At 35.9% G+C, this 13962-nt stretch overlaps 1 protein-coding gene across 1 annotated transcript in view; it reads left to right on the forward strand.

Annotated features, from left to right (window-relative positions):
- Positions 1–506: 506 nt before the first annotated feature.
- GEMIN2 (gem nuclear organelle associated protein 2) overlaps positions 507–13962 on the forward strand; it is a gene marked incomplete at its 5' end in the record, with an annotated part of 22735 nt that continues 9279 nt past the window's right edge. The window contains 7 exons of the mRNA XM_034648679.1: positions 507–620; positions 2065–2154; positions 2996–3055; positions 5540–5653; positions 7322–7366; positions 7769–7837; positions 12929–13039. Of these exons, the coding sequence (XP_034504570.1) occupies positions 507–620; positions 2065–2154; positions 2996–3055; positions 5540–5653; positions 7322–7366; positions 7769–7837; positions 12929–13039 (603 nt within the window). The remainder of the gene's footprint in view (positions 621–2064; positions 2155–2995; positions 3056–5539; positions 5654–7321; positions 7367–7768; positions 7838–12928; positions 13040–13962) is intronic.

A 13962-nucleotide genomic window follows, 5' to 3' on the forward strand; every position in this document is an offset into this window, starting at 1 on the left:
GGGGGAAAAAATCCAGAAGTGAAATCATCACTTACATTTTCCAATTTTTTCTTGATTATTACCAAAATGCTTGGGGACAAGAGCCTCCACATTTCTCTTCGAGTTTGTTTCTTCCAAAATCAGTAAAAAAAAAAAATTTTTAAATGCTCACCTCCATAAGTATAGTTACCATCTGTCACCAAAGTTATTACAAAATCAGTAACATTTTTAACCTAATAACCTTTTAGTTTGACTGCCGCCAAGCAGTGTGTTTATGAGTCTCCCAATTGTTCAGTTACTGTTCATAAGCACACATTTCTTTAGTTCTTAACCCAAGAACTTGTCCTCACTTTATCTTCAAATGCAAGAGTTACATTCTGGTTTTTTGATCAATTGCTTGCAAGCTAAAGGCCGTGCTTTAAAAAAAAAAAANAATTGCAATTCTGAACTTTTTTTCTGATTTCGTAAAGAACAGTAGAAATGTACCGCTCGTTTTACTACACATGAACAAAGCACAGCCGTAATCACGTTTCTTGCATTTATTACTTATTTGTAGGATCGAAGCAGCTCAATGTCCGGATGTTGTGGTAGCTCAAATTGACCCAAAGAAGTTGAAAAGGAAGCAAAGTGTGAATGTTTCTGTGAGTTTTATTACCCAGCAGGGGATTCACCCCTTTCCCCTTTCCCCGCCCAAATGGAAAGATCAGTGCTTTTCCTATGGTATCCCACAGTATCTTTATGATATATGTAAGATTTGACTACCCCCTGTGGTATTAGACATTAGGTTGTACTTTTTCCCCAAAAGGACAGTTGGCATTTACTCTTGTAAATGAGGTTGTCAGTCAAAAAACTGAGGTTGTCAGTAACCCTGGCATTCGTGGAGACTCATCATACTTTAGGGCAGTCCTAAAGGACTCTTTAAATAGGTTACTTACGTTATCATTTATTTTTAGGGAACCTTTTTCCACTTGTCTTCATAATTATTCTTGGACTGGTGTTTAATGTTATTTACTGTAGTTTGCATGTTCTGAATTTGACTAAGTTTTGTTTTTAAGAAGAAATACTCAGGTATGTTACATTTTTCTATTTACTTGCACATCTTGAACATTTTTGTTCATTTATTTATCCAGTGTATTTTTTATTAAGCGACTAGGTTGTGCTAGGCACTGGGAATACAACAGAGAATGAGACACAAAAATCCCCACCCTAGTAGAGTTTACATTCTCCTTTGGAAAACAAAGAGTAAACCAGCAAACAAACTATTTATTGTGACTGTTGATAAGAAAATTAGCTTGTATAATGACCAGTAAATAACAAGGTAGAGTTGTCGCAGAAGGTCTCTCTGAGGTCGTGCTATTTAACCTAAGGTCAAAGGAGAGCAGCAGTTTTTAAATTGTGATAGGTCCTTTTCCTTTTATGTTCCAAGTAATTTCCTTATCTCATGTTTATTATCAGGATATTTTAACTCAGATACTATAATGTTTCATATAATTTCTTTTCATAAATTTTTAGNTAACTCAGATACTATAATGTTTCATATAATTTCTTTTCATAAATTTTTAGTTGATGGATGAGAATGTCTTATATACCTAGCTTTTGAAAAGTACACTTTTATTTCAAGGCAGTCTATCATCAATTTTGAACTGTTGTGCTGTCTTAGGAAGCTAAAGTTGCCTTTGTAAAGTCAAGTGTCTTAGATTATTTGAGTACATTCTGCCCATACCAAAATTCTTTATTTTGGCTATATCTCTTTGTTTTTTTATTTTAGAAAGGTAGGACTAATTATATTTTCAGGGCTCATATAATTTAGATTTCTTAGTTTAGAAACTCCAACTATGAACCATTCCAGGTTGCTCTTATTGAAGTGACTCTACAAGGATCTTTTCCTAACGTTTAAACTTGGACATAAATAATAAAGTGAAAGACCTGCTTTTTCGAATCTGCAAGAAGTATGGCATCTTTCTTATATAAGCTTAATCATTTACTTTATTACTCTTCATCTTGATTCTGCTTTTACTTTGCAGAGGCGTGAGATTCTAGTTATAACACTAACACTGATTCTAATATTTATGAACTAATCTGTAGCTTTCAGGATGCCAGCCTGCTCCTGAAGGATATTCTCCCACACTTCAGTGGCAACAACAACAAGTGGCACAGTTTTCATCTGTTCGACAAGTAAGTGTACTTTAATTATTTAATCAAATTAAACCCCTTCCACCAGAGAAAGACAGTTATTATATGGTTTCACTCATATGTGGAATGTAATAAACAGCGTAGAGGACTGTAGGGGAAGGCAGGGAAAACTGAATGGGAAGTCATCAGAGAGGGAGACAAACCATGAGAGACTCTTAACTATAGGAAACAAACTGAGGGTTGCTGGAGGGGCGGTGGGTGGGGGATGGGGTAATCGGGTGATGGGCTTTAAAGAGGGCATGTGATGTGATGAGCACTGGGTGTTATATGCAACTGATGAATTATTGAACTCCACATTGGAAACTAATGATGTAATATATGTTGGCTAATTGAATTTTAAATAAAAATTAGACCCCTTCCTACCTTCCTCCCTCAAGATTTATTTCTATTCCTAGACTGTAGTTGGAATAATAAGATTCATTCTTCTTTTTTTTTAGATTTATTTGAGAGCATGTACACGCATGCAGGCAGGCATTTGAGTGGGGGGGAGGAGCAGAGGGAGAGAATCTTTAGGCAGACTCCTCGATGAGCAATGAGCGTGGAGGCCTAGGAGGGCTCGATCCTACGACCCAGGAGATTATTACCTGAGCCAAAACCAAGAGTCAGTTGCTTAACTGACTGAGCTACCCAGGAGACCCAGGATTCATTACTCTGAAGGATAAAGTTAAAATATTTATTAATCAATTACCAGATTATAATCATTAGACATAATACAGTTTGAAACATGTCTTCCAAGTTTCAGGATTGTTAGGATGTTGCGCAATTGATTTCTTTTCAGTTATTCATTCTCCGAAGATCACTTGCCTAACTTTTCTTCCTTTAGAGTGTGATCAGACATAGAAATCACTGGAAATCACAACAGTTAGACAGTAACGTGACCATGGTATGTAAGTTTCTTTGTTTAAATTGTACAGTGCGTACCAATTTGAAATAGTCCATATTTAATGCTAGTCTTTAAAGATTCACTTACTTAGTTTATATTATTTTTGTTCTTTTTCATTGCCCATTAATAGAAACAATTCTGTTACATTAGTAGCCTTAAAAGTATAGAAACAGTAATGCAGGTGGTTATTTTTATAAGTTTTAATCCATAGCATCCTGAGAGACTCTGAATAGGTAATTGCTCAGCCTCTACAAATTGTTAAGGGTTCTTCTACACATTGCTTTTTTAGAAAATAAATGCATTTTCAGTATTTACAAAAAGATTGAATAAGGGTTTATTGGATTTTCCTGGTGAAGTAATGATGCCAATACCAGTGACATTTTAGTAAAGCCTGTTGTGCATATTAGAAAGTAGTATTTTCTGTGCTTTATCAGTTTAGATAATCTAATTTTCAACCTCAGGAGATGTGTTGTATCTGGACTACTGAATAAAAAAGGGAATTGGAGAAGAGATGGATACATTGTTCCAGAACAAGACTTTTAAGTTTTTAGGGGGTCTCAGATTCTTCCAGAGAATCACACAAAAGCTATTTGTTTATCTTCAGAGGAAAAAAATTGTGTGCACCAAAGCACACAGTTTTGCTCCCAGTTTCAAGTAGTTCATAGACTTCAGACTTTAGAAGCTTCCTCTAGGCAGTGTTTCCTAATATCTTTTACGAAGTAACACCTTGGGATAAATGGAGGAGGCTGGACTACAAGCTGAAAGCTGAGAAATTCAGTATATGGATTCTACTTGCTTCTCCATACCAATTGAAAGCTCTGCTCTAGGAAAACTGTGAAACGAGCTCACATCACTTGCCCAAAATCATTTAACTCATAAAAGGTATAGCTGAGATTTAAACCAAAGTTGGGCTCTAAAGCTTTTCCCTGTGCTATGAGGCCTCCTGGGAGAAGGGGGTAGTAGTAGTAGAGAGGGTAGGTGGATAGATACATTTTCTTCTTGCTCAGTGTAGGGACTTTTGGGTACATGCTTACTAATTCAAAAAGAAGCTGCATCAGTAACATTATGACAATAGAATTTTGTCAAAAATGTAAATGACTGAACGTAATTGAATAAATTATGATCCATGAAAACAGTGAAATATTAATAGCAATAGCATGTTCATCATGGCAAAAGTAAATGTTATGTAAATAAAATGATCTGACATTTAAAGCAACTAGGTAAATATAAACATTTATTTATTGATGTATTCATTTATTAAGCACCTGCTATCTTTAATAATCAGGGTATTCAGTGTTACCTGAAATAGAAATAGTCTCTGACCTAATGGAATAAAGGGAAAGGGCAGATACAGTGTTCTAGTACAATAGGTTTTAACCTTTCAGGGGTCTCATGTTTGTCCTGAGAATCTAATGAAAGCTATTTATCCTCAGGGGAAAAACTACACCTGTGGAAAGTAATGTGCAAGGTGTTGTGTACAAATAAAAATTGTTTTGTTAATGCTTCTCCCCACTGTTCTTGCATTTGGTAGTGTAAAATAAATCTATTCTTTCTTTGATTGGACTGCCCTTCCAAGCATGTGAAGCATAAAATTCTGTCTCCTTCCCTGGTATAAACATCCTTCGTTCTTGTAAGTGCTTTCAGTGCATTTTTTTCCCATACCAGTTTCCATCTTTATCACCCTCTTGAACAAACCCTTGTTTGTCAGTGTCCATTAAAGCGTGATCCAAACTAAACGCATAATGTGTAACACTTGAGCACTGTATTAATTTGCTAGGGCTGCCATAACAAAATACTGCAGACTGGGTGTTATAGCAAACAGTAATTTATTTTCTCATAGTTGTCTAGGCTAGTCTAAGGTCAAGGTATTCACAGGTTTGGTTCCTCTTGAGGCCTCTTTAGCTTGCAGGTGGCCATCTGGCTGTGCCCTCACATGGTCTTTCCTATGTGCACAGGCATCTCTAGTGCCTCTTGTTACCTCTGCATTTCCTTTTTTTTTTTTAAGATGTATTTATTTTAGAGAGAGAGTGTACACCTGTGGGGGAGGGTGTGGGGAGGGGCAAAGGGAGAAGGGGAAAGACTCTGAAGCTGACTCCACACTGAGCGTGGAGCCTAACGTGAGGCCTGAGATCACCACTGGAACATAAACCAAGAGTTGGATGCTTAACTAACTGGACCATCTAGGTGCCCCTAAATTTCCTCTTTTTATAAGGATATCGGTCAGATTGGATGAAAGCCCACCCTAAAAGCCTGATTTTAATATAATCCATTATAAAGGGCTTGTCCAAATACAGTCACATTCTAAGATACTGGAGGGTATGGCTTCAACATACGAATTTTGGGGGGACAAAATTCAGCCTGTAACAGGCACCATATCTTTCTGTTGAAGTGAGAGGACTATAGAGGACTTGACTTCTTTTTTACTATTCAGTTAAAAAAAAAAAAAAAAAAAAAAAAATTTTTTTTTTTTTNCTTTCATTTTAGCCAAAATCTGAAGATGAAGAAGGCTGGAAAAAATTTTGTCTGGGTGAAAGGTTATGTGCTGAAGGGGCTGTTGGACCAGCTACAAATGAAGGTCCTGGAATCGATTATGTGCAAGTAGGTGATCTGTGGATAAACACAAAGGGTTCTACTTTTGGTGCATGATTGAACACAGATTCAATTTATAAACTACAGCCTAGGCCAAATCTAGTCTTTAGCCTGTTTTTGTACAGCCCATGAGCTGAGTGTTTTTTTGTAATACTAAGTTACTGAGACAGTGTGTGGCCTGCAAAGCCTAAAATAGTTACTGTCTGGCTCTTTACAGAAAATGTTTGCCAACCTATGAGCTAGTTAATTGGCTCTTTAACTTGAAAATGTGCAGCCCAGTTTCTGAAACAATGTACTGTGACTTTTTTTAGGTGGGTTTCATATCTCTTAGGTTTTAGCTATGTGATAACTTCGTGAGTTAGATAGGATTCAGGGGTTTTTTTTGTTTTTTGTTTTTTTAATGATTAAACATGGGTTTTGAGTTTTGAGTAGTCAGGGAAACAAAGGGAAACATGACACAATTAGGTGCTTAAAAATGCTTAGTAGATTTCATATTCTGGAGATGAGGTGTTGAAGGTATACTTAAATTTCCCATGGCTTTATTCTAATCATAAATTATGCGGCCAACTGCTTCTTGTCCCCACAGTGTGTGTGTTTTTCCCATTTAAAAGGAATTGAACCAAAAAATGTACAAGCTCTAAAAATTGGGCGCCTAGGTGGCTCAGTAGGTTGAGCATCGACTCTTGATTTCAGCTCAAGTCTTGATCTCGAGGTCATGAGTTCAGGCCCCACATTGGGCTCCACACTGGGCATGGAGCCTACTTTAAAAACAAACAAACAAAAACTCCAAAAATCACTAAAAGACCAAGAACCCAATTAAAACAGAAAAGGCAAAGGATATAAATAATTCACAGAAAGAAAATGTGAATTGCTGTTATACGAGAAGATGCCATATTCACTCGTAATAGAAATATAACTCATAACTCCACTGAGCTGCCATTAGCAAAGGCAATATGATAGGCTGTGTTAACAAGGGCTGGGAAAATAGGCACTGTTACACATGGTGGTAGAGTGTAAATAGATTCAGATATGTAAGTGAACTAATTTGGCCCTGTTTCTTACACAATCTGTTCTTTTGGATAATACCCCTAATGGATGTTACATTTTAAAATGTAAAATTTGACAAAAATTAAAACTTATTTAGCTTGTTATTACAAAATATATACAAGTAAAATACACCATGTGGAAGAACCATTTAGGAAGGCCGAGTTAATGTGTATCCTCTTAACTTTCTCTAAAGTCAATGCTATTTTTATAATGAGGGCTCCCAGCATTCAACTTCAAAATACTTTTTTAATTGAATCAGATTAGGTTTGAAAAAAATTACTCTGAGTACCCTTAATTCCTGAAAATGTTAACTTTAGCTGAAGATTTTGAAAAAGTGTGTGCAGCATGTTAATATAGTATCAATAGTATCATAGTAACAGTTTAAGAAATTTCATATTTTAATTACTAAAGTCATTATTTTTAAATTTATATATTCAAATTGCAAAACATTTTTTGAGGCATTACCAACATAATAGTTGGTGGAATGTTTTATTATAATGGGTAGTGAAGGAATTTCCTGTTACTCATTCTTTGTTTTTAAAAAGTGTGGTAAAAAATTCACTAGTTTGAAAACAATGAAGCACCCTTTATAATACCATTTAGTAAATTTCAGTCTTATTTTTCTTTCAGATTGGTTTTCCTCCCTTGCTTAGTATTGTTAGCAGAATGAATCAGGTAAAATCCGTCTAATAATAAGAATGTATGTATTTTTTTTGTTTCCAGTGTGTATGAGTGTATATGAACACATTTATTGAATACTTACAGTATGTAAAGCCCTGTCCTAACCTCTTTTAATAGTTGTTATTTAATTCCCAATACTATCCTATATGAAGAATTATTATTAATGTCCACTTGTTATAGATTAGGAAGCAAAACTGAAAGTTAAGGGACTTGTAAGTGGTTTTTCAGCAAGTTCTACTGGCAACATGGCATTTAATCCCAGTTTGATCTAATTCCAGAGCTCATGCTAAATCATGTTGCTAAACTATTCAATTATATACATTTCAACCCATGTTGAATTTGTCTTTGTTTTATTACTGATACATTTCTTCCACCTCCCCTTTCTCCCTTTTTTAGGCAACAGTAACTAGTGTCTTGGAGTATCTGAGTAATTGGTTTGGAGAAAGAGATTTTACTCCAGAATTGGTAGTATTGCATCTTTTTATTTTCATAATTCTGACAAAATTATATATACTTATTTTATATATGAGATATGAATATGTGTGTATTATACCTGTATGTATAACTGTGTACAATGCAAACTTTGCTTGTTTGCAGTGACATAACTTAAGAGTGCAAATCAACATACTATTTCTTTCAGTGAGAAAGATTTGCCTTGGAAAAAGTCAACTAAAGAGTTGATTTGTATCCTGGGAGAAGAACCTTATCTCACTGCAGTCCAATAACAAATAGGTCACCGACTGACATCCAGTCTGGACATCAATTTTGAGTAGCGCTGGCTTAAAGAAATTTGAAATGCATTTTCTTTTCTTGTGTGTTTGTGTGTGTGTGTTGTTTTTGTTTGTTTGTTTTTTAAGGAGGCTTCATGCCCAGCTTGGAGCCCTACATGGGGCTTGAACTCAAGACCCTGAGATCAGTCAAGGCCTGAGCTGAAATCAAGAGTCAGACGCTCACCCTACTGAGCCATCCAGGTGCCTCAGAAACAGTGACTTTAAACATTATTTTTTTCCCTTTAAATGTACATGTTATATAGTAGAGATTTAAAAGAATAAAATACAGGGGTGCCTGGGTAGCGCAGTCGTTAAGCGTCTGCCTCCGGCTCAGGGCGTGATCCCGGCGTTCCGGGATCTAGTCCCACATCGGGCTCCTCCGCTGTGAGCCTGCTTCTTCCTCTCCCACTCCCCTGCTGTGTTTCCTCTCTCGCTGGCTGTCTCTCTGTCACATAAATAAATAAAATCTTTAAAAAAAAAAAAAAGAAGAAAGTACAAAAACAAAAAATGAAAATCTAGTGATAAAGAATATGATCATTATACTTATGTAAGAGACTTATCTAAGCCACTTGGCTGGATGGCAGGCTTAAAAACTTAGACATTTTATTGCACTGTTGGTTTATCTGTTTCTCCCAGCAGACCATGAGTTTCTGGAGGGCAAAGATTATATCTTATGCTTTGACAGGGAGCTTTGGAGCCTCAGGTACTCTTTTCCAAATATCCTTAACTGTAAAAAATCTGTGTTTCTAAAAACTAAATCTAATTTCAAGGGATAATAACATTTCTTACCAGGGGATTAGGCAGATAATTCATTTGTATAATGCCCACCAAACCCATTTTTGAAGGTGAAAAATGAGCTGTAAATATAAAACTAAAGTAGAGGGGCAGTGCAGCATGGTTGTTAAGAGTATAGCTAGATTGCTGGGGTGTGAATCTCCGTTCCGCCAGTTAGGATATGTATCACCTTAATCAAGTACTGAATCCTTATCTGCTCTAGTTTCCTTGTCTGTAAAATGCAAATAACAACTCGTAGGTTATTAGAGGATTCAAGAAGTTAAATACAAAGTCCTTAGAGTAATGCCTGGCACACAGTACTTGCTATTAGTGTTGGTATTTGATATTCTTTTGTGAATTTGATTTCAAGACCAAGGTTAAGCATCCAGCTCTTGAGCTCAGCTCAGGTCATAATTTCAGGGTTGTGAGTTCAAGCTCCACATTGAGCTCCATGCCCAGCATGGAGCCTACTTTAAAAATAAATAAATAAAAATAGATAGATAAAATCATTGTTTCTGATTCAGTGGTCAAACATGTCTTTTACATAGTATAATTAATATATTATTCTGGGTTTTCTAGCTCACATTTCATATATATATATTTCTATATGATAATGTAATTCACATAATTTCCATTGTCTTAATGTCTCATAGTTTACTTTGATTCTCTCATTATTGACCATCTGGGTTCTTCTATTTTACAATCATTACTAAATTATAAACATTTTTACTAATTTCATTTTAATTATTTTCTCAGGATATTGCTAGAGTAGAATTACTGGATCAAGATTTTATAAGCTTTTGTTATATTCTGCTACATGGCTTTCCAAAAGGAATGAACCAGTTAATAATGCCATTGGCAAAGGAGTCTTATTTTTCCCTGCAGCTCCACTTTCAGTTGAACCATGTGCATTTGCCAATTTTGTAGGTTAAAAAACATTTGATCATCAGTAATTCCATATTGTTCAATCTCACATAAGTTGTGTGCTTTCAAATTTAGTGAAATTAGAGTAGTACTTCAAAGTAAATGTAATTTGTATTTTCTTGAAAGTCAGTGAAACTGACTTATTTTTCCCATCATTGGTATATTAGGTAAACCTTCAATAGATAACTTTGTTCATATTCATATTACTTGTTCATTGGCATCTGGATATTGAACTTTAAATTCTTTCTTTTTTTTTTTTAAGATTTTATTTTATTTATTTGACAGAGATAGAGGCAGCCAGCGACAGAGGGAACACAAGCAAGGGGAGTGGGAGAGGAAGAAGCAGGCTCATAGCGGAGGAGCCTGATGTGGGGCTCGATCCCATAACGCCGGGATCACGCCCTGAGCTGAAGGCAGACGCTTAACGACTGCGCCACCCAGGCGCCCCTGAACTTTAAATTCTATATCTATTCTTTCTCTCTGATAGTGACCTATTAGCAGTGTTACCGGACCTGTTTTCCTTCTCTTCATTTAAACTTTATTTTTTAAACTTTTTGTTGTTAAGATTTTTTTGGATTTTTTTTTTAACTTCTAAAGAGGGTGATAAGTTTGACTTTTCCTGTTTATTAGTGAGAGCATACTACCAAAAAGTACCTATATTTGCCAGAGGAACTGACAACTGATTTACTAAATTTTAACCTAATTAATCCTTTGATTCTAACCTTGAGTCAGTCTGTCTCTTAAATCAACAGTGTTCAGTTTCTCTATCCAATTAACCGTACTGTCAGAACTCTACTATTGAGAATATCAGTGTATAAAAACCTGTATCATGAAGTTTGCTTATCGTAAACTAGCAAAAGGAAAATGGATCTCTTTTTTTAAATGTCTTTACTTGTGATTTTTTCTTGAGAAATAAATACAGCCTTGTTTTTAATCCAGATGTGAAGGTATTAAGCAATAGCTTCAGCTATTTTGTTTTGGGTTCTGTTTTTACATTTTAGTATTGCCACAGAGTGCTCACTGGCTTTGAGAAAAGGCACCTCTCAGTATGAATACATCTTAGACAATCAGTAGAGGTTTAAGCACCATTTGAAACCTGAATGCCAGTTATATACTGTAAACGTCGCCCTGAGCATTTGAGCCAAGTTTAATGTTTAATTGCTTTTATGATGTAAAAGAGAATTCCACTTACTATTTATAAAAGAAACGTGGATGTGAATCTTCTGTTTAGAAAAAGTCTTACTGATTTGGGGTAGCTTGAGGAGCTAACTTAGTTTGTTGCATGACTTGCTGTGTAAACATTGTTTAATATTCTTTAGATTTCTCCAAAGTGATGTATTGCTCAGAATAAACTCAGTCATATACACTGCTGGTGGAAATATAATTTGATATAACTTCTGGGGTACAATTTATTGATTATATCTCAGAAATATTTATAAACATGCTATCATTTTATTCCTAAGCCTAAAAAATCAATCAGAGATGCTCTGAAACTTATGTTCAAGGATATTCATCACACTGTTTCTTATGTAACAGCAACAAATTAAACCTAAGTGCTCAAAAGTAGGAAACTGGTTAAGTAAATTATGGTGCATCCAGAATGGAACATTCATTCCACAAATATTTTAATTTAAGCTCCTGTTGTGTTCCAATTCTAGACTGGGTCCTGGGGGTATAATATCTATCATTATACTTTCACAGAGTTTGGGGAAAGAAAGAATAAACCAGCAGTGACAGGAAAGTATGATAAGTGCTTGATTAAAGAATATTTATCTAAGTGCTATGTTGAGATTAATAGCATTCCCTCATTAATCCCATTTAACAACATGGGAGATATTTATTGTGTATTGCAAGTAAAAAAGATGGCTACAAAATGTTATTACCACATTATTAATGTTACTACAATAGTGGAACTTTATTTTTTAAAAGTTGTACATATAAATATGAAAAAGATAAAAATTAGCATTTTTTAAATTAGCAGAAATTTTACCTGGATGGTGGGATTGCAGGTGTGTTTTTTACTCTGTGCGTTTTGTATTCTTCAGTTTTTCTGCATTGAGTATTTCTTCCTTTTGTAATTGAAAAAAAATCCGTTTTAAAAACTGATAGGGATAGGAGTGCCTGGGTGACTCAGTCGGTTAAGTGTCTGACTCTTGATCTCAGCTCAGGTCTTGATCTCAGGGTCGTGAGTTCAAGCCCTACATTGGGCTCCATGCTGGGCATAGAGCCTACTTAAAAAAAAAAAAAAAAAAAGGATGGGGATAGATTTAGTTTGCCATGATACTTACAGAAGTATCAAAACTTTTTTTTATAATTTCTTAAGATTTATTTTTTTTTGAGTAATGTCTACACCTAGCATGGGGCTTGAACTCAGAATCTCGAGATCAAGAGTCGCATGCTCTACCGACCGAGCCAGCCAGGTGCCCCTCAAAACATTATTTCATCTAGAGTATAGTTCCTCTGTATAGACACGGGGCAAAGTTATAAAGTTTTAAAAGTATTTGTTTATCTATCTGTAAAGGGCGAAGGAAAAAAAATGTCTTAATTTTTGCAAGGATTTATGCACATCTTAATATAGTTTTCTACTATAAATTAGGACTTCAGTTATATTAAGAATCTCTGGGGGCGCCTGGGTGGCTCAGTCGTTAAGCGTCTGCCTTCAGCTCAGGGCGTGATCCTGGCATTATGGGATCGAGCCCCGCATCAGGCTCCTCCACTGGGAGACTGCTTCTTCCTCTCCCACTCCCCCGCTTGTGTTCCCTCTCTCTCTGGCTGTCTCTGTCTCTCTGTCAAATAAATAAATAAAATCTTAAAAAAAAAAAAAAAAAAAAAAAAAAAAAAAGAAAAAAGAGGGGGNTTGGAAATAAGAGTATTTTGAAGTGTCCAGTGTTCTGTGTTTATAGTAAGAAGATACAAAAGATACCAGCTGGCTGTCTAGATGATCCCTTGTTGTCTATATCCAAACATAATACATTTATTGTTACATTAATTTATTCATAGCAAATAACCAGACACAACTTTGGACATTTTAAAAAATAAACTTACAGTACAGTATTTGCTACTTACTACTTTTTAAAATCCTTTTTAGGGAAGGTGGCTTTATGCTTTATTGGCTTGTCTTGAAAAACCTTTGTTACCTGAGGCTCATTCACTGATTCGGCAGCTTGCAAGAAGGTGCTCTGAAGTAAGGCTCTTAGTGGTAAGTTACAACTTACAATTTCAGATTGAAAGCACTCATTGACTTATGTGCTGATAAAAAAGGATTCTGTTGAAATAGGAAAATGTGGACTATTTTATTAGTCAAGATTAGATTTAGCCACATAATTTTATAAAGCCCAAAATAACGGTAGCTTAAATAAAATGGACATGTTTTTCTTAGATAAAGGAAGTCTGCAGGTGGACAGAGCAAATCTAAGATGGCAGTAACCCAGGCTTTTGAGTCCTCCCTCATGTGGCTTCCATTGTCAAGCTCAACTCATGGTCCAGGATGGCTGCCGGAGTTTCAGCCATTATATTCAGTTATAGGAACTAGAAAGAAGAGAAGGTTGTCCTCTAACAAAGCTTCCCAGAGGTTCCACAAGCATATCTAGCTCTCTGTATAGCTCATTTAGCCAGAATTTAGTCACACATGGCCATAAAGAACTATGGGAAATGTTTACTTTTAGCTGGGGGACAGTGTGCCTAGGTAAAAATGAGCTTCCCTTGCTAAAGAGTAAGGGAAAACAGGAAGCTACAGTGGTCAACAGTCTCTGGCGTGAAGATTGTGTTGAATTTCTCCAGTCAGACGCTTCACTAACTCATGCCTGCAGCACTACAATATAAATAAGTTTATGCCAGCTTAAGTCCACTTGTGATTTTTTTCTTTCATCTCTCCTTTCCCTTCCACAAAATGTATAATACTTGTTCTCTATTGACTACTCAAAAATATTTTTGGGGGCGCCTGGGTGGCACAGCGGTTAAGCGTCTGCCTTCGGCTCAGGGCGTGATCCCGGCGTTATGGGATCGAGCCCCACATCAGGCTCCTCCGCTATGAGCCTGCTTCTTCCTCTCCCACTCCCCCTGCTTGTGTTCCCTCTCTCGCTGGCTGTCTCTATCTCTGTCAAATAAATAAATAAAATCTTT

This window comes from Ailuropoda melanoleuca, chromosome 20 (genome assembly GCF_002007445.2).
Source record: "Ailuropoda melanoleuca isolate Jingjing chromosome 20, ASM200744v2, whole genome shotgun sequence".
Lineage (NCBI taxonomy): Eukaryota > Metazoa > Chordata > Mammalia > Carnivora > Ursidae > Ailuropoda > Ailuropoda melanoleuca.